The sequence below is a fragment of the Suricata suricatta genome, chromosome 4 (genome assembly GCF_006229205.1).
Source record: "Suricata suricatta isolate VVHF042 chromosome 4, meerkat_22Aug2017_6uvM2_HiC, whole genome shotgun sequence".
In the NCBI taxonomy this organism is placed as follows: domain Eukaryota; kingdom Metazoa; phylum Chordata; class Mammalia; order Carnivora; family Herpestidae; genus Suricata; species Suricata suricatta.
The window spans coordinates 133359006-133386047 of NC_043703.1; the positions used below are offsets into that span (position 1 = coordinate 133359006).

The 27042-nt window shown below is 41.5% G+C and overlaps 1 protein-coding gene across 15 annotated transcripts in view; it reads left to right on the forward strand.

Annotated features, from left to right (window-relative positions):
- Window positions 1-27042, forward strand: part of SLC8A1 (solute carrier family 8 member A1) — a 364284-nt gene that overhangs the window by 48234 nt on the left and 289008 nt on the right. For 9 of the 15 annotated variants that reach the window (XM_029937892.1, XM_029937890.1, XM_029937893.1 and 6 more), the window contains one exon: window positions 20309-22140. In XM_029937892.1, coding sequence (XP_029793752.1) covers window positions 20342-22140 — 1799 coding nt within the window. In that variant the 5' untranslated portion in view covers window positions 20309-20341. Of the gene's footprint in view, window positions 1-74; window positions 174-446; window positions 572-20305; window positions 22141-27042 lie in introns of those variants that run through there. The other 6 variants (XM_029937883.1, XM_029937886.1, XM_029937882.1 and 3 more) reach the window with 3 other exon arrangements.

Consider the following 27042-nt stretch of genomic DNA (forward strand, 5'->3'; position numbering starts at 1 on the left):
GCTCGCGCCGGCGCTGCACGGGAGCCTGCCCGCCGCCGCCCGCTTTGTGCTTCCCCCAGAAGATGGGAGCGACCTCTTCCCGGTCGGGAGCTATTTAAAAGGAGGGAGCGCGCCGAGTTGCCTGCTAACGCGGAGGAACAGGGGAAGGATCCAGCCACACTCCCCCAAACCAGGTAGGATCTTAGGATGGGCAGCAGAAGGGATGGGGTCAGCGACCGCCAACTATTTCCCATTTCTTGCTCCCGAGGCTACACTTCCCTCCGCTGGGGCAAAGGACCGGCTGCTAAATTGTGTGTGTGTGCGCGCGTGTGTGCGCGCGCGCGTGTCTCTACACGTTTTCTGGGGTGTCCGCGCTTCTCCGGGAGCGAAATTGCTCGGGCTGGTGCGTCTGGGCGTGAGTGTGCCCGTCTGCCAGCGCCGGCTGCCTGAGGAAGAAAGGGCTGCTAGGGAGGGATGCTGCACCCTGCGCGGCGCTGGGCTCGGAGGCTTCGGGGCGCGAAGAGCTAAGTGCACCCGGAATGCTCCGCTGCTGGGGATCCAGGCGGCCCCACCCACTGGGCTCTGCTCCGAGGTCGTCCCTCCTCCTGGTAACCCCTGGGGTCTCCCCCAAGGCCACGCTCGCGAATCTCTTTTCCGGCCAGCTCTAGGTGCTCCTTCACCACGGACTGCGGAGAGGAGGGAGTTGTGGCCAGGGCAGACGGAACAGGCAAGGGGGGATTGCAGCGGGGAGTGGGCCGAAGGGTCCCCGGGCACTGTGCAGCGGCGTGCGGTGGGGATTCTGCGCGCACAGGCATCTTTTCCCCCGTCGAGATTCGAAGGGAACTTTGCAGCTGCATTATCTGCCTCTGGAGCTCTGCTGGCTCTTGGGGGAAATGGTCTGTGTGCTGAGATGTGAGGATATCCTTCTTGGCTCCTCCTTAATGAAGAAGAGGGAGGTCTTATGGGTGGACGGTTGGCGAAAAAACCCCCAAATCTGCCCCGCGCGATGCTTTTAAAAATATAGTATGTGTGCATCCTTGATTTTAAAAAGGCACCCCCACCCCCGCCACCCCAGGATTCTGTTGACTATTTGATGAATGACTGGGGCTGGCGATTTGTATTTCCCTCTCCAGACAAAGTGTCAGTGGTTGGGTTGAAAGCCGAGTGATCAAATTTAACACAGAATTTTTCGAAGAGAGCAATAGTGCATGGTGTCCGCAGTCACTGGAAAGAAAGTCATGCTTTGCACTGGGTATGTTTAACCCCCCTTAGCCTGGCTCCCTTTGGCTGGCGCTCTTTATCTCTCCTGCTCGTCAGCCACTAGTGGTTGTGACTGTAACGATACAAACTTTGTCCTGCTGGAGGTGTAAAGACTAAAAAGAGAAAAGAGGATATCAGTAGGAGGTGTAGTGGAAGAAGCTTTTTAAAAAATGACAGATGTGGTAAAGACAGTCCTGGCATCCAGATCATGGAGGAGCTAGCGGAGTAGGTGGAGATTCTGATCAGATCTGGTTAAAGGCATCGCTTGAGAATCTCCAAATATGAGCAATTGAACACTCACAATCCGGCATCTGTGTGAAGGTTTCCTAAGGGAACTGGGGAGCAATCAGGAGGGGATTCTGCAAGGATACCTCCCACCCACGCCCCACAAAACACACACACACACACACACACACACACACACACACACACACACGGGCGCGCGCACACAAAACCGCACACATACACATCTGTTTTCTCTTTCTCTCTCAGAGCTACTCCTGCAGCAAGTCCAGAAAGGAGGGAAGAAAATGTGTCTAGATGTTTCATTCATTTCAGATCAGAAAACAAAACCAGAAAAAGGGTGATTTCCTTTAGGTTCCTCTTTCAAATCCTGTGTCACTTGGATTTAGCTGTGTGGGTTTGCTAAACTTGCTTAATTGGGAGCTTAGGCTGGTGTGAAAGGAGGAAGGAAGGGGGAACCAGTTCCATCTTTGGGGCCTTGTGAGTGAGAAGGTGGGGGAAGACCCACTTATTTCATCAAGAAGCAAGGTGTGTTTTCTCAAGTGGTTTTCATTTTACAAATTCCACCTGCTTGAAGAATTCCATTTGATTCTAAGTGCTGTTTTGCTAAGATTTCTCCCGGCTACTAAAAAAAAGGAGTTCTGTTTTACCCCCTAAAATGGCTGTTGTCTCGTATTAAATATGGAGGGTTAATTACTGGGGTGGGGGGAGAACTGGACAGAGGTAAACCCTCATTGACTGTTGAGCTGTGCAGGGGTTACAAAGAATGCTTTAAGTATCCATGATAATTAGACTTCATTTACTCCCGTCTTGAACGCTTAACAGGGCTGGACGCAGAGAGTAATGAATTAAAAGAATATGAAGGCTGTGCTCTATATCTGTCTGTCTGTCAGTCTCTCTGTCTATCCATCTACCTACTTGTCTATACATCTATCTTTCTATTTATCATTACTATTTAATGATTTCTACTAGACCATTTTGGATGTAGAGTAAGAGCTAGATAACCATTTTGTTGACCATAAAGGGGAAGAGAGGTGATACAGCAGTAGCAGTGTTTGAACTCCAAATAAAATTACAAAAGGAAGATGAAGTATATAGTCAGGACGAGTTGCAGGAATCACATTAATTGCTCTTTCCAGCTTACGATGTTTTGAAAAAAAAAATTCCAAGAGAGCTTCAGTATTTTGTTAGCAAGCTATATTTAACGTGTTTTGTATCAGACAAAAATAGACTTTTATTTATCTTGCAAAGTAAACGCACGATTTCTTCCCTCTCAGTATTTAATCTCTTTCTTTGAAAAAATAAATGAGGGTAAAAGCTCTGCAGACTCAGTGAAGTTGCATTCCTGCTTTAAAGCAAGTTAAAGGATTCATTTAGGTCATGGGTGTGTTTTTCCCAAAGTAAGTGCATTTTAGGACTTTGCCATATGATTTTTGTGTTGCAATTCACTGAGGGGAGCCCTTTCTCCATGATGCCTTCAGGTAGAGAAAGCACAGCTTGGAGGTAAGAAGCAAGCCGTCTGCCCCATCAGCGTGGAAATAAACAAGAGCCAAGCTGCAATAGAAATTAAATCTGGAAAAAGAAACACATGATTCAAAGAGGATGGTAGAGCACATATCTTGCATGCTTTATGTATTTTTTTGCAGTGTGAATGCATGTTGCTTTTAACCAAAATATTAAATTGTTGCTTTACATTTGCAAAGAACTTAGGAGTCAAAGCATTGCAATCTCTCTTCTTCCTGCTCCTTTCACACCCCCCTCCCTTTTTCCTGTAAGGGATAGATGTCTCTTGCTAAAACATCTTCCAGTATTGTCCATACCTTATAGTTAGACCCCCTCATCATAACCTCTACCAGTCTCCCATCTGATCAAATTCTCCTGCTCCCTCTTGTGGCAAATATTCTTCCTGACTTTTGCTAGATTTGGGAATCTCAACTACCATCTGTCAGGGCCCTGTTAGCTGCCTATCACTTGGTTTCTCATCTCAGTAGTACTTGTGGCTAACCACGCCAGTGGGTTGCTGAACTAGCCATTTCCAGTTTCCTCTCTGAACAAAAGAATGTCTACCCCCTGGAGACATATTTGAGATTTAGTGGAAGTACATGTCAGATGCTTTCTGACCCGTTGGTACGGAATAGATTCTGGAAATGTGAGCTTTCAGAGTCAGCTTTTGAGATTTTGATTTGGACTCGGAGCTAGTCTGGTGGGGCCTCATTAAATGCAGTGAGATTATTTTCTGTTTTCTTTCTTTCTCTTCCCAAAGATACCTTTTTTCCCTGTGTGTCTCCCCATCTCTCTCTTTCACTGCCCCCCCCCCTCAGGCTCTTATGCACACGCACACACACACACACACCACAAAATATATTTTATATACCGTATTTTGAAGGCTTCAGCTAATCAATAATTAGGCTCTCAGTTAAGGTTTGTAAATCAATCCATTTTCTGACCATTTTCTGAGACTTCTAGGGTGAGCTACTCTCACTGCCATGTTTTCATCAAAAGCAGTTCAGAATACGAATGAGCAGAGTGGGCGCCGTTTTCCAGTGTGTTGACTCAACTTGGAAGATGGTTGCTTGCAGCCCTTGGTGCCTGGAGTGTTTTGTGTTGGCTCTCTTGGCTGACAACTCTTATTGAACTCTGTTTTATTTCCAAGTCTATGATCGTCCTTTGATCTGCCCGGCCAAGGGAGTGTAGTACACAACACCATAGACAAAGGTGCAGGAGAATCACATTTTCTTTTTACCTGACACTTTCTAGCCAATTTCAGGAGGAGAGGGAGGACATGTGGAAGGAGAAAAGTCGTGTCTCGCGGCTCAAGTGAAGCAAATGTGTTTATGGTCAAGGGCAAGTCTATTGTAGGCAGGCGCCTGTAAAGTGATTGGAGGGGGACAAAACATCCTTGGGTTTGAAGTATGTATCCATCTATAAACATAAGATCAGAAATTCTCACTGTGGGACCTTCATTTGAATAAAGTAATTCTCTCTGGTAGATCCCTATTAAAATGTGAGAACATCACCCAGGAAAGAGCTACCGTTAATTCTTATAAACCATTGGCATCTGTTCATTTGTTAAAGCTCGTATTGGTTTATCAGATCAGCTGACAGAAACGTCCTGGGGGCCTGGAACACAGGAAGGTGCAGAGGAAGTGAAAGTAGATTGAAGTTGGGTGGGTGCCCAGTTTGTGCCCTCAGAGGTGCCGTCTGGTGCGGAAGTGTGAGGGACCTGGGTGCGCAGGAGGAAGTAGAGAGTAGCCAGCCAGAGACAAAGATATCCCAAAATTGATCCTTTCTTGAAAATTTAGCCGTTTAAATTCTACTGAGACTGGGCACATTATATCCCCCCAGTGTGAAATGACATCCTAAAAATTCTCGAATGGTTTCCACGATGTGTCATTTTAGAATATTCATACCAGTAACCTACAAAATGTACATGCGCTACCAATTCAGACAGATGGTTTCTTGCATATGTAATGTGCATAGAAAAATAAATTCAAATATTAGAATTAGAGTTCATCTAAATTTAAAAAAAAGACAGAAAAAATAATCCCTCTGTAGATGTCATTACATGTGAAGTCAGAATAATGAATAATTTCTTCATTGACTCTAACGTGAGATGAAAAGTCAGACAGACAAGAGGGTGATTCAGCAATTTACTCCAACCCAACCATGATACTTATTAGGCACTCACTGTATGCAAGGCACTCCACTGGGCTTTTCAGAGAATGCAGATGATGAAGAAGAGTTATTTGACGTTTGGGGAGGGCCCGTTGTGTGTTCAAGGCCAATCTAAGCACTCTGTATATATTTTCTCACGTAATGCTCCTGTGCCCTGCAAGGAAGCATCCTTCCCCTGATTTAAAGATGAAGACTATGGCTCAGTTAAATAACTTATCCAAGTTAATAGGTCATAGTACCAGATTTTTTTTATTAAAAAAATTTTTTTTAAATGTTTGTTTATTTTTGAGAAAGAGAAACAGTGTGGGAGCGGGGCAGAGAGTGAGGGAGACACAAAAACCAAAGCACGCTCCAGGCTCTGAGCTGTCTGCACAGAGCCCAATGTGGGGCTTGAACCCACAAATGGGGGGATGGGATCGTGACCTGAGCCGAAGTTGGGCGCTTAACTGACTGAGCCCCTCCCCCTCGCGCCCCCATAGTACCAGTTTTTGATGCTTTTCAGAAGCCACGCTCTTTGCACCATGTTTTCTATTCTTAGGGATGTCGTGGTCTAGGACACCCAAATGCTGGGCCAGGTGAGAAATATTGCTATGACTGTCTAATGAGCAAAATGCTGTAGACTTGAAAGGAAAAAGAGAATACCGGAAAAGTCTTCATGGAAGGGGAGGCATTTTCAAAGAGTGAAATGGACTTCTAAAATAAACAAAGTCTAGCTATTTTTGAAACACGTAAACCAGTCCCCGATAATTTATGACAAGGACAACCCTGGGACAATGTTAGGGCCATTTCCAGACTTTTCGGATCACCTGTGTGTCTGTTCAGAACCAGGCCATGGGAACAGTGGGTCTGGAACCAATGATCGCATAAGCCACTGCTTCCCTGTACTTTACACGTGAACCCAAAATTCAGGATGGATTTCCAGCATGGCCTTTAAGGAGAGAAGCTGTAACAGTTCAAGAGGCCAGACAAGGGACAGAGCACCTGCTAACTTGTTCCTCCCTGAAATGTGATCCTTAGGTTTTCTGAGCCATTGCAGGTGGTTTTCTTTTTTTTTCTTTCTTTCTTTGGCACCAAATGGCTCTAGTGCTTTCTCCCTTGAGCTTCTTGAGCTTCTCCAGCTCCTTACTTCTGCTTCCCTTTAAAACATAAGACCTACGGCCCACTGTGGTTCTGCCTTGCTCGATGTATAGCATCCAATCCTAACAGCAAGTTTAGAGAATCAGACTGCTTACCCTACCCTCAGACTTCAGCATCCTGTGTAGACTGTGGCAGAGTCCCCAAAGTGAGTGGCATTGGGCAGGGGCAAAAGGATAGAGTTTGGAGAGGTGCTAAGTCATATATCAAATGTCTCTCAAAAGTTCCAAGTCACTCTTCCAAAACAATCTACCTGCCAAATGTTGGGGGATGGGAGCTCCCTAGAGCTGACATGTGTGAGTGGGTCATGGGCCGAGTTGCTGGCTCTCTTTCCCCTGACTCCCCACTGCCCCTCGTCTGCTGGCCACACAACTGTCAATAGCCCCTTTGAAGAACTTCTCCTTATCCGTGCTCTTGTTGCTTTTGAACCACGCAAACTCTGGAAGAAACAGCAGAGATCAAATAAGCAAATCAAGGCCATATGACAGTAAATGACTTTTGAGGGTGAAATAGGAGAGAGTTGAATTCAAGAGGGCTCTGAGGTCATTTCAAAAAAGTCACATCTTCCTTTTTTCTCTGATAATATAGAAGGCCTCCAGAAATATATCTGGGTTTTCTGCCTCAGGAGTCTCTGGATGTCTATTAGTGATTCCCCAAAGTGGAAAGAGAACTGTGACTTTTGCTTCTGGATTGAGGGTATTGACTAATAAAGTGCAGGGCCCGAGAGTACTCAGACTTAAGTTCTCTGAAGTCAAGAGACATATCATGATAGTCATAATATTTATGTGTATTCAACAAATGGGATATTTAGCATCATGCCAGTTCACTTCTCTGTGCCTCCTTTTCCTCATCTATTAAATGGGAATGATAATAGTAAAAGGCCATTTGGGTTTTCTGTGAGGAATAATTCATTAGTACTTGTGAAACATTTGGACTGATTTCTGGCATGTGAGTGCTCAATAAGAATTTGTTCTTATTCCTTTAAAAATTTCTTTTACCGTTTATTTATTTTTGAGAGACAGAGAGAGACAGAACATGAGCAGGGGAGGGTCAGAGAGAGAGGAAGACACAGAATCCGAAGCATGCTCCAGGCTCTGAGCTGTCAGCGCAGAGCCCGATGCGGGGCTCAAACTCCTGGACCACGAGATCATGACCTGAGCCGAAGTCAAACGCTTAACTGACTGAGCCCCCCAGGCGCCCCATGTTCTTATTCCTTCAGATAAATAGTGAGTCTCTGTCCCTGCCTGTCTGCCTTTATATGAACATGCTAATTATGGGAGGTTGCCATGGAGAGGAGGAAGATAAGGACACACAGAATGACATACACCAGAGGTCACAAAACTGTTTTTCAAGGGGCCACATAGTAAACACTTTTGGCTTTGTGGACCGTAGGGTTGTCACAATTATTCAGCACTGCTGTGGTAGCATGAAAGCAGCCATTGACTATACCTAAATGAATGGGCTTGCTGTGTGCCATAAAATATTATTCACTGACACTGAAACTTGACCATCATATCATTTTCACATCAAAAACCATTATTTTTTCATTGTTTCAATTATTTAAAAAGGTAAAGAAAATGAACAAAATGAGCCTTAAAAAATCGGTGGCAGGCTACATTCGATCTGATGGGCATAGTTTGCCAACTCCTGACATACAGCTAGATTGTGAGAGACACAAAGGCGATATTAGTGAAGAAGAATCTTAGCAGTTGGGGTTGGTATCACACTAAGAGAGGGGGCCTGGAATTCAAGACCTTGTTTTAGAGCCTAACCCGGCAAGTCTGAGATGTGGCTTTGAAAAGGTCTTTTAAGTTGCCATGGCCTGAGTCTTCGTGTTGGGAAAAGGGAGTAGAGGCAAATTAGTTAGGCTTTCAGGGGCCTTTCTAATAATAAAAGCAGTTTTAATGAAGGGAGACTGGACATTTAAGAGAGATCATGGAGGGCAGGTAGAAAAGCATGAGAAAGAAAGACTGTGCCTATTTAGGTAATTTTTATTTAGTAGCTCATTTGACTACCAAGAACAGAAACCGTGGGAAGGTAAGACACCTGCTGTATTATGAGTGATGACCTTGGATGCCAAAGTGAGAGATTAGGATATCATAGCTTCATATTGCTACCAAAATTCCCCAGTTTTACAGATCAGGTTGAGAAGAGGGAAATGACTTGTTCAAGGCCGCAGGACTGGTCCTCGAGAACTGAGACCAGCAGTCATTTCTTTTGGCCCCCAGACTGATGACGACCTTTGTGTCCATCTCATTGTCTCTAGCAGAGTGATGGAAAGAAATTAATTTTACTTACATGATTATGACCTCAAAAGGGCAAATCTCAAAAAAAATTTACAGAAGCCACTTTCAGTATTTTCTAAACATTAAATCATCCCCCAGAAGATCTAAGAAGGTAGGTCTGTAGATAACCAACCCCATTACAGAGAAGGTGAGCTGCAAAACGTTTAACCCAAGACCTCGGGCTTCCTGCTGACTATCTTAATTTTCAGCCCACATGTTCTTTCTTCAGCAAAGCCTTCCCTAGTAGGTCTGATCTTCCATGACTTACTCTTGTAGGACTGTGTTATGTCTTTACGAAATTTGTCAGAGTTAACAATGATTTCTTTCTAAAATAATTTAGCATCTGTCATCTATCTTCCCAGCTACATAATATATTCTAGGAGGAGAGAGATCATATTTGTTTCCCTCATGATTTTAGCCCCAGTGCCTCTCCCATTCCAGACAGGTAATAGACATTCCAGGGTTCGTTGAATGAGTGAGTGAATAAATGGTCTCTTGTAAGTCACTGATACTGATGAAAATAATCCTTGCTTAAAAGGCAGAAGTTGCTATTTTCACTTGCTAATTGAATGATTAAATGATTGGCATTTCTTTCTCCACTGACTTTTTTCTCAACTCTCTTCCACTGGCGCCACTCCAATCCTGGCCTATCACAAAAAGACCATAACATAATAGTCTTGGCATAGTTACGTAACATTAAAACATAACACTTCAGCCAATATTTAAACACTGCTTCAAATCTAGGTATCTGGGATTGGCTTAAAGGGCATATTCACTAGATGCTTTATCTAGTGGAGAAATTGTATGTTTCTTAAACTGTGCTCAGTGATTTGTGTAAAAATTTATTGTGTAAATTGTGTAAAACTACTCAATTTATTCCTCTAAATATTAAAATTTGGCTAGTTCCTTTCTACCCTGCTTCCATTTAAAAAATTTATTTGTTCTATGGACATATGCACCGAGTTTTAGAGCCATGTCACTATGTATAGTTTCAGAAAGTTTAGAAAACTGTTGCATAGATTATTGATGAAGGGTCACCATTTCATGAGCATCTATCAACTTGAGTTTTAAAAAAATATTTCTTTTACCTTTTTACCACTGCTTTTCTCAAGAGGATCTTATTCTTTCAAGGACTGTGATTTGACACTATGCAGGAAAATTTAAAAGACTTACAAACTTCAAGTTGATAGGGTTCCATCTTCTGAAAAGCAATCTACTTGAAGATGAAGCTTAATGACTCAGGGAAAAAGCTGATGAAATTCACCAGCCTCTGCTCACATAACCAGCATTTTCCTTGTTAAAAAATACTTTTAAAAAAGGCATTCTGGATGTTCCTATCACATAGCTTGAAATTGGATCCTGTATTAAACATCCCCAGTCCCAAGAGCCAGACTAGAATGCAGAAAGCCACCACAAAGATTTACCCTTGAGTTGAAGTGAACACAGTGGGTGGTGAAAAGCCCCATAAAGACCCTGTGATTTAGAGAATGCAGCCTTTCTCACCACCTAAAGCTTCAGGTTTGGGATCTATGTTTCTGCATATTATCTTCTCTATTCAGGAGTTGTTCGTGGAACCTGGATTGAAAGTCTCCAAACTCTTCCATTTATCCTGGGTCTTTGTCACGTGTTGCTGTAGTGTCCCAGGAGTCCTTAGCTGTTTCTGTTTCAACAGGGCAGAACTAACCCTTGGCAATTATGAAGTAGGATTAAATGACTCCCAATGCCTTAATCTCTTTTGGGAGCCCCTGTGATCTCCCATTAACGTCCATTCTTCTCTATTGTCCTCTCTCCTACCTCCCCACTCCCCACCCACCAACTCACCACAGGACTTCATATTTTGATGCTATCTGGAGTGCCAGTCTATGAGAAGAAAAGTCCTTCTGATATATTATTTCACATTAACTTGTTGCTGTTATTACAAGGAGCACTAATTCTAGTTTTTAGGTCCTAGTCTCTGTCTAGTACTCTGTCTATGTGCTCTGTTCTGCAGTCTGTGTTTGCTGAAGATACCTCAGGCCAATTCTACTCTCTACCCAGTTCGAGTGCCTCTGAGGGGTAGGGCCAAGACTGCCCATATCAAATCCCCTGAGAGCTTATTAAAGTTCAAATGTGCATTTCCTCTTTAGAGATACTGTACAGCTGATCATTGGATGCTAGGGCCCAGTTATCTGCATATGAATGAACTTCCCAAGTGATTCTTAGGTGAACTGAAGTTGAAGAAGCAGTGGTCTGTGCCTTTATGCACATCATTTCTTCCTTCTAGAATGTCCTCTCACACGCTTCAGCTTTCATCATCCTTCCAGTTCTCTCCTTTAAAAAAATTTTTGTTTTACGTTTATCCATTTTTAAGAGACAGAGACAGAGCATGAGCAAGGGAGGGACAGAGAGAGAGGGAGACACAGAATCTGAAGCAGGCTCCAGGCTTTGAGCTGTCAGCACAGAGCCCAACATGGGGCTTGAACCCATGGACTGTGAGATCATGACCTGAGCCAAAGTTGGATGCTTAACTGACTGGGCCACCCAGGAACCACTCAATCTTCTCCTTTTATGGAATTTTCCATATCCTTCCTAGTATTCATGGTAATTTGAGTAACTAACTATTTGAGTTGCTTGAAGACTGTCAGTTTATCAGGTGCAGATACAATTATCTTAATAATCCCCATAGTGTTTGGTTTGGTGCTTTGCACATAGACATCCACTCAATAAGTGCTTGATGAATAAAGTGACTGGTCCACTGTCTAGAGCCAGAAATATAGAGAGGGCTATATTTCACTCAAACCCCCTCCCCAAATTTCTTAAGATGAAATGTCAACAAGCTAGTGAGAAAAATATTTTTAGGTAGGAAATCTTTCTTGGTGACCCAGATATAGACGCGTGCATATGACCTCATTTTTTGTTCCCAGTATGTAAGGTCAGACATCAAAAGAGGGCTTCTCTTTTTCTTCAGGGTAGATGGTGAACAAATTATTATCTGAAATAGTTATTATTGTCCAAAACCAGGCCCCTGTACTTCACAGAGTACAGATGAGGTGCTCCAAGGCCCTGCCTCGAGGAGTTCGCTATGGTTAAAAACCCTGGGTTGTAGGAATGTAGGCTGAGGAGTCTGAGGTTTCTAGAACCCTGGTTGTATTAACCCAAGAGCCCACGTGCATTAATGTGGGGCTGAGGGGGTCCACTTTGAGTGTGCCAAGGTGTATCTGTGCTGTCTGAATGCCTGGAAAGTCTCTCCTTTTCTGTGATTCTCTAGTAACAAAAGAGTTCTGTTTCAGAAAGGGGACCCACACTTTGGCTTTTGTAGTATCCCACCAGAATATAAGCTTCTTGGTGGATGTTATCGTATGAGCATGAGCTGGGGAGGAGCAGAGGGAGAGAGAGAGAGAGAGAGAGAGAGAGAGAAAGAGAGAGAGAGAGAGAGAGAGACTCCTAAGCAGGCTCCAAGCTGAGCCTATGCTGGGCTTGATCCTGCAACCCTGAGATCATGACCTGAGCTGAAATCGAGTCCAAGCTCAGCTGACTGAGCCACCCAGATGCCCTTTTAACACAGTATCTGGCATATGTGAGTGGCTTAGAAAAACTTGGCAATCAAAACCATGAATGAATGTATTTTTCTGTTTCTTTGAATTACATACTTGTTTTAAAATTTAAAAAAAAGGTTGTGACCCCAAGATAGCAAATTTGTGAGCTACATTGAAATTCTTGAAAAAATCTTGATTTATTGTTACTAGAGCAAAGTATTAACATGTTATGCTAAAAGTTGGTATCCTTTTCCCTAGCTTCACCCATCTTTTATTTTAGTTTTGCATGCTTACTGCTAGGATTTCTTTCTCTAATTTCCTTTCTCCTGACCAAATGGAAAAACCTTGAGATTATTGCACAACTTTGGAGTGATTTCAGACCTCGGATTTTAGCAGATGATCCCCCAAATGGATTATCTTTCCCTCACTACGTGATGAATTGAAGTGCTCATAAAATGCTTACTTGGGATGCAGTGACATGAGGCAGGAGAGGTGACCATGAAAGCTCTTGATAAGATAGTGCAAATGACATACATTTATTTAGGGGGACTGGAGGGCAGCATGGAAAGGTTTCTTGCATTATACGCCTAAGCAGGGGCTCTTTGTTACCAAATAACAGTATTATTGTTCACCTAGGAAGTGAAAACAAAAAGATGCTGCCATTCTGGAAAGCATGATGGTGTAATTAATGCAAAGTGCCTGGATTAAAATCTTTGTTGTACTTGGGGCGCTTGGGTGGTTCAGTTGGTTTGAACCCTGACTTAGGCTCAGGTCATGATCTCGCAGTTCGTCAGTTTGAGCCCCATGTCATGCTCTGTGCTGACAGCTCGGAGTCTGGAGCCTGCTTCAGATTCTGTGTCTCCCTCTTTCTCTGTCCCTCTGTTCAGCTCATTCTCTCTCTCTCTTAAAAATAAACATTAAAAAAATGAAGATTTAAAATCCTTGTTTTACTTATGTTTGTGTGACTTCAACCGATTTGCTTTTATGAACCATTTCTTTTTCTCATTTGTAAAATTAGAATGATAATTCCGCCTTGTGATATTGTCAGAAAGCTCAGGGACAGTGAATCCAAAGCAGTCAGTAAAGCCTCTGGGACAAAGCAAGTGCTCTCGGTAAATGGTTTCAGTCATTATTGTCATAAATACCCCCACGTGGGGCCTTCCTCTGCCCTTGGCACTGGCAGAATGAATCTGAGGACAGTCCAGGCCCAATTTGAGCAGAGCGGCTCTCCTTTGAATTCCTTTTTCTTTCTTTAGTATTGAAAGACTCTAATTTCCAGCTTTCTTTCTCTTATTCCTATTTCCATGCCAGCATGCAGTTAACGTATTTAAATGTATACTCTTGATGTGCTTCCCTTTTATGGGACTTTCCTAATGGAGGTCATTTTTGGTTGATGTTTGACCAGATGTCTTATCATACTGAAAGGAGAAGATATGCTTTATTGAGGATGTCCAGAATATCAAGAGCCTCTCAACAAAGCGGATGAACTTGGCATTCCAACAGAAATCAGCAAGCCCGGGCTCATGTAGGAGGACCCACCTCCAGGTGCAGGGGAGACTGTCTAAGCCCAGCTCCTCTTTTTATGCTGGTGGTCACTTTTTCCAGCCTGAGGTTCTCTGCCCATGAGCCTGAATTTCCCTTCCTTTCCTCCACCTAATACTGACCTTGGTTTTTCAGTGTGATACTGGCTTTGCTCATTTTTAGGGGCGTCTTCATCACCCAGGGCACAGTTTTAAATTCAAGTGCAAAGTCCCAGCTCCCAGATTCTGATTCACCTTCAGAGATTTGGTGAAATCAGCACATGACTTTCTGAGAAATATTATATTCACTCGATAAGCATCTGCTGTGTATCTTTCCTGTGCCAGAATCTGCTCCAGAAAATGGGGATCCACTGATGAACAAAAGAGAAAAAAATATCCACCTGTAAAAAGTTTATGTCTATCAGAGAGAGAAAGCCAACAAACAGAACCATTAAATAAATTATATTAGGGACCCCTGGGTGACTCAGTCGGTTGAGCCTCTGACTTCAGCTCAAGTCATGATCTCACGTTTGTGGGTTTGAGCCCTGTGTCGGGCTCTCTGCTGACAGCTAGCTCAGAGCATGGAGCCTGCTTCTGATTCTGTGGCTCCCTCTCTCTCTGACCTTCCCCCTCTCATGCTCTGTCTCTCTCTGTATCAAAAATAAATAAAACACTAAATTTTTTTTGTTTTTTATTTATTTTTGATAGACAGAGAGACAGCACGAACAGGGGAGGGGAGGCTAGTTGTCAGCACAGAGCCCTATGCAAGGCTCGAACCCACAAGCTGTGAGATCATGACCTGAGCCAAAGCTAGACACTTAACCGACTGAGTCACCCAGGCGCCCCACTGAAAGGTTTTTAAATAAATTATATTAGCACATAGAGAGTAAGAAGTGCTACGTAGGAAAACAAAGTCGAGGTAAGGGCTATGGAGTACATCTCATGACTTTTCAGTAACTTCATTATTTTAGATCCTAAATTCATCTTGATTTTCTTGGCCACATTGCCTGACCATTATCCCAGTTGCTTCCTTTGATGAATGAGCTGGGTGGTTTCTGACATGGACAGGATCCTGACTGCAGTCTCCTACGTTCAGCCAGAGGGCGTGAGCCCTTTAATGACCTCTCACTGCCTGTACTCTAGAGGACCGGTCCCAAAGTATTAAACAACAAAAAGGAAATTCTCTCTTTGAGAAAAAAAAAAAGATAACAGAGAGGCATTGTGGAATCAGAGCTCCTTTCTAACATGTGGTCACGGTCTGTTGGCCTGACGTTGGGTGCCGGGATAGTAATTTGCACCCTAGATGGCTAGTTAGACAAAGAACATCATCCTCTGGCATCATCTGTTTGTCTAAAAGCATTTGGAAGCGCTTGTCTCAAATAGTGGATAAGAACTTATGGTTGCTTGAATGTTGCCTTAGAAACCGATGAATTGCTTAGCTTTGATGCAATCAGTCAGCAAGAATTACATATAAAGGAATTCCAGGTCCTGATGAGGGAGTCAAGAAGTTCCTTTGAATAACCTAGCTGCCAGTCAGTAGAATGAGACTAGGCTGCCTTGTGCACTGGACTGGTGGGGGTGCCAAAGGTGTTTCTTGTCTCTGAATTGGGTCCTCCTTGGAAGTGGAACCTGGCTACAGACCTCCACAGGGAACCGCTTGCACTGCTGCATGGTTATTTTTCAGGTCCCAGCAGTGGAGAGGGGGAGGCTCTTCCCCACTCCTGACCAAGGAAACTTATAAAAATCTGTCTTGCAGGTGTTACATTCCGATGACCTCTCCCTTCAACCCCGGTGTCTGGGTTTTTTTCAGTTGGATATCATTTCACTAACCTCTGTCAGTGCCATTCACATCTGTAACCTGTAGGTGCTGGCATTGTTTGTTTTCCTTTAAAATAAATAGCAGAAGATAATCTGGGTATTCTTGACTTTGTGCTGAAGCCCTATTTAGATGACATAATGGGTATTCGTAAGCAAGAGTCAGCCTTAGATGTAAGAGTTGATCTGAAACCACCGTGAAAATGAGCCTTCCCCATGTTACAGGATTCACTAGATCAGGGCAGAATATAAGAAAACCGGGCAGCAGAGTAACATATCAACAGCCTCGATTCCTTGCATAATTTTTATGGAAATATGTATTTAAGGGGACAGGAGGAAGGGTCAGTAGTTCTGCTTGAATCTGATGACCGAGGAAACACCCTGAAACAAAAGAATGAAGCGGAAACTCTCATTTAGATAAGATCTGGCCCACATCCTCCCAAGCATTTGGATTTGGTAATTAATTTAGTAAAGAAAGAAACTGAGGTCCAGAGAGTTCTTTCCAGTTGCTCCATTGCCAAAAATCTGTTTTATGTCCACTGGTTTCACAGATTACAATACTACCACCTTTTGAATATAATTGTGATGTTTTGGAGTTGACCTCAGAAACCCCCTTCCTTTTTCTCTGATAGGAATTTTTACTGATGCATCCACCCTTAGACATCTGTACCCTTTTGGCTAAGAATATGCTGTGAGATGTGGGTTGGGCATGACTTTTTTTTTTGGCTGAGCTAAGAGATTGCCCTCAGACAGTGTGGCAGAAAGAGGTGGCGAGGTGATTGCTAAAAAACCAGCAAGTGTAGGGCAGCTGTGTCTAGGACCATGCCAGCCTGTACATTACCTCACAGCCATCGATGCTTGTCTGTTTGAGTCTCTAATCCATAAGATAAAAGTGAGGCTGTTGGAAACCCTCCGTGGGGCTTTGTTACTGAGGCCCTCCTAACCCTTCATGGAAGCCAAGAGGTTTTCCAATGGGCCAGTCCAAGTCCAAATCCAATAGCTCTCTAAGATTACTTCACACACTATCAGGGATGCTATTATGGAACAGTTAATGATACTGGTCATAGAGACAGACCAGGGTTTGAATCTTTATTCAGGAGTTTCTATCTCTATGACTTCCAACAAGTACTTAACCTGTCTGAGCCTCCGTGAATCCCATCTCCAAAGTGGGTTAATAATATCTACTGTGTAGGGTGATTGTTAGGGCACTGAGCATTGCATAACTCCAGGCAGTGCTATCCTCAGGGACTGTAATGTAAATGGCAACACTAGGAGTTGTGTAAAATAGCAATGCTGGTTATTGTAAGCATTATATATAAGAATATACATGAAGAGTTTAGCCCAGTGTCTGTTGTAGTCTTTATAAATAGAACCTCCTGTTAATCTTTCAGACAATTGACAGTGATTTGCTGTTGTGCCATTTTGACATTTACATCTAAGAAAGAAAATAGTTTGCGGCACAGAAAACACTATCTTCAAAGACCTGGAGGTCAGAACCATGGTCATGGTCAGGGAATAGAAAGAATTTCCATATTCTAGAACTCAGAGGCTAGATCCTAAAAGGTCTGAACAGTTTATTGAGGGTATTGGGTTTGTTTGCAAGGCAATAAGAACCAATGAGAGTTTTAAGGGGAGTGAAAGTCAGAGCTGTACTTCAGAAAGCTCATTTTGGCTGAAATGCGAAAATGGAATGATGAGATTTGGCAGAAATTTGAAGGAAGTGGTGAATTATATCAGTCCTGGAGACATGCACAGGTTGGAATTTATGTTCTGGGTTTCGTCTCTCCATTCTGTACTATAGTCTGCAAGCAAATACTTAACCTTTCTGATCCTCACAGGTTCCCAAGACATTTTAAGTTGTAAATTTTCCAAAGGTTTTAAACTAGAAATCTTGTTCTGTCATTTATTATACCTCTAGGCATGGAGATCATTTATAATTCAGGGTTTATTTATTTATTTTTGAAAGAGACAGAGGGAAAGAAAGAGAGAATCCCAAGCAGTCTCCACTGTCAGCACAGATCCAGATGTGGGGCTTGAACTCATGAACTGTGAGATCATGACCTGAGCCAAAACCAATGGTCAGAAGCTTACCAAACTGAGCCACTCAGGTGCCTCCAGATTTTTAAATAAGAGGCAAAACCTGGTCTCCGTGTTTCCACTCTTGTCCTTATAATTGTATTCTTCAGGGAACCAGCAGAAAGACCTTTGTAGTAGGAAAATCAGCTGATATCACACTTCTGATCAGAACCTCCCTACGAGATTCTCATCTCTTTCACAAGCAGAGCCAGTGCCTTAAGGTGACCTCCATTCCTTTCCTGATCGCTCTCCAATGTGTTTCCAGCTTCTGAGCCCTCTTTCCCTGGCCCATGCCCTCTTGTCACACTAGTTCCTCTGTGGCTCCTACATTATGCTAAGAAAAGTCCCAACAGGGTCTAGGCACTTGCTTGGAATTCTCTTCCTGTAGATACCCACCGGGCTTGGTACCTTACTTTCTTCAGGGCTTTGCTCCAATGTCATCTCATCATGGATGCTTTTCTTAACCATCTAGTATAAAGCCTTGTATGCCACATGTGTATACACACTCATGTGTACACTCACACACTCTCACACCCATGGACTCCCTGTCCTTTCTGCCTCCACCTCTCCAGCACTTTTTAGCATCTGATATTTATTTGTTTCCTCTGCGATAGAAAATAAGGTCTCCAAGGACAGAAACTTTGTTTTTTTGCTTTTAATTCTTTGATAAATTCTTAGGACCTAGGAGAGAGCCCAGCAGGTCATTGTAAAACATGTAGTAGGTGGCACTCATAAATATTTGTGGAATAAGTGACTGCATAAGGGAATTTTAACTAGATCTTCCACTACTCTTGGAGGTTGCTTCAATGTTTTCTTGTTTTAAGTGGCGATCCCACAACCCACCCAGGCCCTGTAATGACTGAATAAGTAGAATCACGGACCATGAATCTTGCATATTTATTTTTTTATTTTAATGTTTATTTATTTATGAGAGAGAGACAGAGCCTGAGCGAGGGAGGGTCAGAAAGAGAGAGATACACAGAATCTGAAGCAGGCTCCAGGCTCTGAGCTGTCAGCGCAGAGCCTGATACAGGGCTCTAACTCATGTTCTGTCTCTGACCCTCCCCCACTCATGCTCTGTCTCTCTCTCTCAAAAATAAATAAACATTAAAAATTTTTTTAAATATTTTTTTTCTATTTTTCAGCCTTTTATGGGGAATGTATTTCTGTTACCACAACTCTGCTGTCTTTAGTCTGGGGAAAATGTCAAGCTTATCTCCCAATAGTGATGAGCTAAAAGTCGCTTTCAGCAATGGTGGGCTCTCTGAGGGTCTGCTGGAATGTGCTGGGCCAGGGGCTTCTCCTAGGCCCTGGTGAATTTCCACTGTTTGCCATCAGTAGCAAACATGGGCCAGAGAATGTGGATGAATGTGTGGGAGGCTCTCAGACTGCCCCGGGCTATGAAAAGCTCCAGTCTAGCTCCACTTGTAAGTTTTTATCAGGCCACAAGGTGATGTTCTGACTCAGCACCCCTTCTGCGTCTGATGTCATAGCTGGCCTTCCAGACCAGAGTTACCCTAAGTTGGAGCAGTCCTTCCTCTATGTCAGCACCTTACTGAGCCTTCGAGGCAGAGGTGCGGTGTGATCCAAGTGGAGTTTTGCCTGAGCTGGTGGGTGAGGTTAGTGCCACAGTTTTCTGGTCCACTACTTTGCTTTGTTTACCAAGCTTTATGTGGCTCAGTGACTCTGCCGCTAGATCCCTAATTACTTACAGCCTGTCATCATATATATACTTTGTGGTCACCATTGTTCTGCCACATGAGCTAATTTAGATGGAATTATTGCTCCTGAATTTTTTGGTCACTTGGACCCTCTGTAGAACTAATACATGTTTTAGAATGACCATGGAAAAGGATGACATCAACACGGAGAAGGAACATTTGATGGCTAGGAAAGCTGATTTCACAGCCTGTCAGACAAGAGTCTTAAGACACAACTAGGCCCAGGCCTGGTTATCTCCCTTTCCTGCTGTGGACAGCCTGCAGATTCTAAAGCGAGATCTGTACCCAGATTTGAAGAGCTGTGCTTCACGAACCAGACACCCAGCTGCTAACATATCAGGAGGGCTGGGCTTGCTGCAAATTAGGAGGAAATGTGCTCTCATCAAAGTATGTTTATAAAAATTATACTTAATGTGCAGAAATACTGCATTACAGCAGAATATTTTTTCTCTCAAGTACACATACCATTGACTGTGGGAAACCTTGAAGGTATCTCTGTGTTTCCAAATAAGCTTGGAGCCACAGGACATGATTTCATAAAATGCAGTGTAAGGTGTGCTCCAGAATTTAAGAGCAATTGAGAGGCCTTGTGTTGGTAAGGTTTTTAGAATCTGAACATTAAAGCATCATTCTTAATAAGGTGATTTTGGCAATGAAACCATTTCCGGAAGGTGGTTATACTAATCAAAATTTAAAAGGAAAACCTGCATTAGCAACAAGGAGAAAATTATTTAATGCTTCAGAAGTCTTCCCCTCCCCCTTATTGGCTGCTAGCATGCATAACTATGTATTCAACACGGCAAACCTATAATTTAACTTTCACTTCCAAGAAGTCAATTGTGTACATTGCTCAGTGAATGGAGGCTACATGTAGAAAAGCAGAGAGATTGAGCTATGAGTTTTACAAAGGAATGCTTAATCAATGATGGATACCTAGAATGATTCACCATAGATGTTATGGTAGTCAAAAATAAACAAATCATTGGTAAGAGTAATAAAAATAAGTAATTAGTCATGCTTTGGATCTGGCTCTGATGATGTGATTTTTTTCCCCTACCCTCCCTCCATCTTGTTTTTACCAGTAGGTTGGGACAGTTGGAAGTCTACCATTGTACAACATGCTGCATTTAGGACTCTCTCCTACATTTTCAATGGGATTTCATCTGTTAGCCTTCGTGGCTCTCTTATTTTCCCATGTGGACCTTATTAGTGCTGACACAGAAATGGAAGGAGAAGGCAATGAAACCGGCGAGTGTACTGGCTCATATTACTGTAAGAAGGGAGTGATTTTACCCATTTGGGAGCCCCAAGACCCTTCCTTTGGAGACAAAATTGCTAGAGCTACCGTGTATTTTGTGGCCATGGTCTACATGTTTCTCGGAGTCTCTATCATTGCCGACCGGTTCATGTCCTCTATAGAAGTCATCACGTCTCAAGAAAAAGAAATAACTATAAAGAAACCCAATGGAGAGACCACCAAGACCACTGTGAGGATCTGGAATGAGACCGTTTCCAACCTGACCTTGATGGCCCTGGGTTCTTCTGCTCCAGAGATTCTCCTTTCAGTAATTGAAGTGTGTGGCCATAACTTCACTGCGGGAGACTTAGGTCCCAGCACCATCGTGGGAAGTGCTGCATTCAATATGTTCATCATTATCGCACTCTGTGTTTACGTGGTCCCAGATGGAGAGACGAGGAAGATTAAGCATTTGCGTGTGTTCTTTGTGACAGCAGCCTGGAGCATCTTTGCTTATACTTGGCTTTACATTATTTTGTCTGTCATCTCTCCTGGGGTCGTGGAGGTCTGGGAAGGTTTGCTTACTTTCTTCTTCTTTCCCATCTGTGTTGTGTTCGCTTGGGTAGCAGACAGGAGGCTTCTGTTTTACAAGTATGTCTACAAGAGGTATCGGGCTGGCAAGCAGAGGGGAATGATCATTGAACATGAAGGAGACAGGCCATCTTCCAAGACTGAAATTGAAATGGATGGGAAAGTGGTCAATTCCCATGTCGACAATTTCTTAGATGGCGCCCTAGTTCTGGAGGTTGATGAGAGGGACCAAGATGATGAAGAGGCTAGGCGAGAAATGGCTAGGATTCTGAAGGAGCTCAAACAGAAACATCCAGAGAAAGAAATCGAGCAATTAATAGAATTAGCTAACTACCAAGTCCTAAGTCAGCAGCAAAAAAGTCGAGCATTTTACCGCATCCAAGCTACCCGCCTGATGACTGGAGCTGGCAACATTTTAAAGAGGCATGCAGCTGACCAGGCAAGGAAGGCTGTCAGCATGCATGAGGTCAACACTGAAGTGGCTGAAAATGACCCTGTCAGTAAGATCTTCTTCGAACAAGGGACCTATCAGTGTTTGGAGAACTGTGGTACTGTGGCCCTGACCATTCTCCGCAGAGGTGGTGATTTGACCAACACTGTGTTTGTTGACTTTAGAACAGAGGATGGCACAGCCAATGCTGGGTCTGATTACGAATTTACTGAAGGAACTGTGGTCTTTAAGCCTGGTGAGACCCAGAAGGAAATCAGAGTTGGCATCATCGATGATGATATCTTTGAGGAGGATGAAAATTTCCTTGTGCATCTGAGCAACATTAAAGTATCTTCCGAAGCCTCAGAAGATGGCATCCTGGAAGCAAATCATGTTTCTACACTCGCTTGCCTCGGCTCTCCCTCCACCGCCACTGTGACTATCTTTGATGATGACCATGCTGGCATCTTTACTTTTGAGGAACCTGTGACCCATGTGAGCGAGAGCATTGGCATTATGGAGGTGAAGGTATTGAGAACATCTGGAGCCCGAGGAAATGTAATTGTTCCCTATAAAACCATCGAAGGGACTGCCAGAGGTGGTGGGGAGGACTTTGAGGACACTTGCGGAGAGCTCGAGTTCCAGAACGATGAAATTGTGTAAGTTCTTTTTTTTATACATCTGTGTGGGGTTGAGTGCATTTGTGAATGGGAGAGTGCATGCAGTTTTTAATGAAATGGCAAACAAGGAATGGAGTGTTTACTGTAAAAGGCCACTTAAAAAATACCAGGGCTCCCTCATGTGCCACTTATCTCTGTATAGGGATCTTGATTTGGTTTTATTTTTACTTTTGTACTTTTGCATACTTGAAGTACATTAGAGAGGTTATAATGGAATGAAATTTGTGACACAATTTATCAAATCACTTATGATGGGTTGAAAATGTGCATTCTGTTTTCAATCACATGATATACACTAACAAAAAAGGAGATGTTTGTTTATTGTTTATTTATTTAAAGCAAATTATTTTTTTATTGAAAGTGAATTATTTATTGATTGATTGATTGATTTACTGAAAGTGAATATTTATTGAAAGTGAATTATTTATTTATTGATTGATTGATTTACTGAAAGTGAATATTTATTTATTGAAAGTGAATTTTTGGCTGATTGATTGAAAGCAGATTATTTATTGAAAGCGAATTATTTCTTTATTTATTTATTGAAAGCAAATATTTAAAACCTCACATTAGGTCTCTAACTTCTTTATTGAGTACAAATTGGGAAAGCCCAAAAAGGAAACACCTTTGAAAAGAATTTCCTGGCTACCAGGTCTGGCTGGAATATTTTTTGCTGCTTGTGTCTGATACTGTGTTTTTGTGACCGTAGAAGATAATGTTTCTGCTTACACGCTAATGCTTAATTATGATGACCAATCCTGCTTTTTTTAGTTTTATGCCAACATGAGAAAAAGTCATCTAGCTCTTATTTTGTTCTAGTCTGCTTTTACACTTCGTGATCCAGTGAACCCTTTTACCCTACTGATAATAGTGATGGAGAGAGGGTAAGATTCTGTTCAAGCATCCTATTTGACAAGGAACAGGTTAGAGAAAAGGATTGAGAGCAATTTACTCTTCTTATAGACACTGTACAGTGACTCTTGCCAATGTTGTGACACCAGGTGCCTGATTGTGCAATGATTCTTCCACTGACAGCTGCTGTTTAGAGCTACTTCTCCTTCCTTACCTAGGAGGGGGCATTGCACTCACCAAATGCAAAGCAGAAAGTTTGAGTCAATGAGCAGTGTCCAAACTGCGTGGTAGGAAGGAGGGAAGGAAGGAGAGATGGAAGGAAGAAAGGAAGGGAGGGAGGAAACTGTAATGTCTGCAGTACAACAAAGAGTATTAAAATGAATGATTATGTTGGTTGAATTTCCAGGAAAAAAAAATATGTAATACAGTTTGTTCTAAAAATGGTTAACACTTGTGTAAATGTTATGTGGTATGTCAAATGCCAAGTATGTTCTCTCCAAAATGAAACTCTCCTGCTTAAAATGTAGAGTGAGGGTGAGGGGGCCAGGGGAAGTGGGCAGAGGGAACAGATACTCCTGAAGATGCTGTCCAGTGTCTTTACATGTCTTTGATGTTACATTATAGAGATGGACAATTACTGAGTGTGATATCATGATGAAATCAAGCAAAGCAGAGATTATAATATCCATCTTTACATGCATGTGGGGGGGGTAACTTTGGGTGAATATCTATTTTATGTTGGTTCTCATATTGTTAATATTCCCCTTATTGAGATGTGTTTTGTTGGAACATGTATTTTACTGAAAGATAGTCATATAGAAGCAAATGAATATTATGCATACTTAGGAAGGCTTTATGCATAAAAGGAAGGCTTTTCCCAGAGGTCTTGCATTGAATGTGATCCTGCCCACACTAGCTCATTAACTTTATTCCTTTGGTATGAATTTTTTCTCATTATATTTTCTAATCATTTCAGTTATTGAACCCTCTTGTATTAGATAGCACTTGTAATCTATATAAAAGTATATTGCATGTTACTAAAGGAGCCTTGAATATTATTAAATGAACTCACAGGGTAGTCCTTAAATATGACCAAATGGGTATTTTGTTTTGTTTTGTTTATTCATTTTACTTAGGATGTTTTCTCTTGGAAATTTGGTCTTGATTTTTGTTAATAATGCCTCTGAACTTCATTATCTGAGAGGTAGTCTTTCCTTACCTATTTTGCTGTCCAGGACTTTTACCTAACCATAAACCTTCTTTTGGGCACAGTGAAGAGGAAAAAGAATGGAAAACAAACAAACAAACAAGTAAACAAACAAACAAAACCCAACTGACAGTGCTGACAGTGATGTGATGGAATAATTTATTTTGCCAAGCTCCATTTAAAACATTCACCCTATGCCATTAAATTGATTTAAATCTTGCTAAGGAAGGAATATTGCCAAATTCCAGGTTTAGAAATTGAGATACCTTGTGAAAATTGGTAAGAATGGTTAGAATTATTGGCATGCTGTCTCTGTGCATGTATTCTTAGGACTATTCTAGATTGATTACTAGTTCCTAGTTTAATAAAACTCTCACTATATTTAGTCACTAAGTTGATACATGAAATTTTAAAAATGGCATTTATCAGTAAAATAAAATTAGTCCATTTTTTTCTTTTTTCTAGAATTTTAATTTTAAAGAGTCTTTATTCTGACATTATAGAGTTACTACTGACAAGCTTTGTAGATGCTGAATACATCTGTTGCTTAAATAAGTTTGTTTAGGTCACTGGGACTTAGCCTTCAGCTAGGTACCAAGGATTTCAAAAAATGTTTCTAGAAAACATAACATTATCAAAGATCCCTTATTCTTGTTTTTTAATGAACTATTTTTTCCTCTGGAAGTTGTTTCTTTTTTTTAAAGGATCATTTATTTATTTTGAAAGAGTGAGTACGAGCAGGGAAGGAGCAGAGGGTGAGAGAGGGGGAGAGAGAATCCCAAACAGTCTCCATGCTCAGCATGAACCAGATGCAAGGCTTGTGACTACAAGATCATGACCCGAGCCAATATCAAGAGTCAGACACTTAACCAACTGAGCCATCCAGGTGTTGTTTCTAATGCCAGGTCCACACAGTCAGATCCAAGCCACAGAGTTTATCATCAGACAGTGAGGGTGAACAATATGGGATCAGCCCAGTTTCTCTGGAAGGGTGCATTGATATCTCGTTCAATGATACAGTTAATCTTGAGCGGTGACTTTCTTAGAAACCTGCAATATACAGATATGACTGCTGATACCACTGAACTTATTCCACTTAAAAAATGATTTTCTTTGTTTTTTTAATGCTGTGCATGAAACCAGAATTTATTATTCTTTCCGGAGTGCCATAGAGAGATTCTTGGAAGAGCCTGGATTAGATTACCCTCCCGTCCTTTAGAACTTTTTTATTAGGACATTCAGCACTTAAGATTCTACAAACTTTTGTTTCTGTAGAATTGAGTTTAATCTCTCTTTCTGCAATAGTCTTAAATAAATCTACCTTGCCTTAAAAAAAGAAAAACAAACTTACCTATTTTAAGAAGCCATTAGCCAAGGTAGACATTTCTGCCTTGAATGCAATATGAAAAGGGATGGAGGTCCAGAGGCAGTCAGCTTTATTGATCCTTTGATTTCAAGAACAAGATACCTTTCACTTTATTTTTGTAGAAGACATTTAAATTCATAATATAAACATATCTGTACCTATTCATTCACATGTTTGTGTAAACGAGTTGAATTATTTCAACTTGACCTTTTTTAAGATCAAAATCTGTATCTGAGAAAGAGACTGATAAGTGATAAGTGCATTCTCAGCAAGACGTTTTTAAATTACAATGTAAAAACCCACTAATAGATATAATTAACATTTAGCACGTGCTATTGTATAAAGTCAATCAGTGACAAATATTAAACCCATGCCAGCTAATCTTGATTTTTAACAGCAAATTCTTTCTAATATTAACAGCTAATAAAAAATGAAAAACATGTTAATTTGATTTGTGGTTTGCTAGGTGATATCCACAAATCTGAAGTGTTACTAATGGTTGGTTTTTTTTTTTTTTTTAATGATGCTAGTTTAATGGTAGTACTTGTTACAAAATGTTGTTGGTCTTCCAAGGTCTAACATTAGCTTGACTCTTCTGTAAAATGTTAAAGTTAATTAACTAATGTAGATACAAATCAAATTCAATTACTTAGTTATAACCCAGTAACAATATTCTTAGAGAACTACTCAAAAGATCATGAACATTTACTATTATATATTAAAGATGCAGAGTTGAAAGACAAGGTATGTGAGTTGGAGATTTTATGTAATATATTGCTTAGCAAATCAGTTTACTGGGGGTTCCTAGCCACAACATAATTTATTAAACAATGAATCTGTCCAAACTTAATTTTGTTTTAACAGCTATTACAAGTGTGATTGTAACTTCATTCAGTTTAGGAAGACATCTCAACAAATATAGCTCTTTGACACTAAATATTTATATTCCTGTTTTTGGAAAAAGAAATAAAAACTCATTTTTCTATAGGCTTTGTGGAATTATTATTATTATGTTTTAGGGAAAGTAAATACGTTGTTTTTGCTACTTATATCACCAATGTTCTTCTCATGCACTATAGAATTCCAGGGAGTAAAGACCTAGTTCTGTGAGATGGCAGTTCAATTTTGAGAGTAGAACAAATATGTAATACAAGAAATAAGCCAGCTGTAAAAAAAGGAGATGAGGCAAAAATAGTAAGAAAACTTGACGTGGTCAGAATGGAAGAATAATTATGTGTGTTTGGGGGAACACAAATGATAAAAAATATTATAGAAAATAATGGTAGGCAAGAAAGGCTATTAGCATAAATTTGAATCCAACATACTCAAGATTTACTTTATGGAAGAAAAATTTTATTTGCTACATTTAACCTATTAAAATGATAGAAGCATGGTATTTTATATTGACATAAAATTTTCCAAGGGAATCTACTAAAGAAAGAAATTTAGAGGGAAT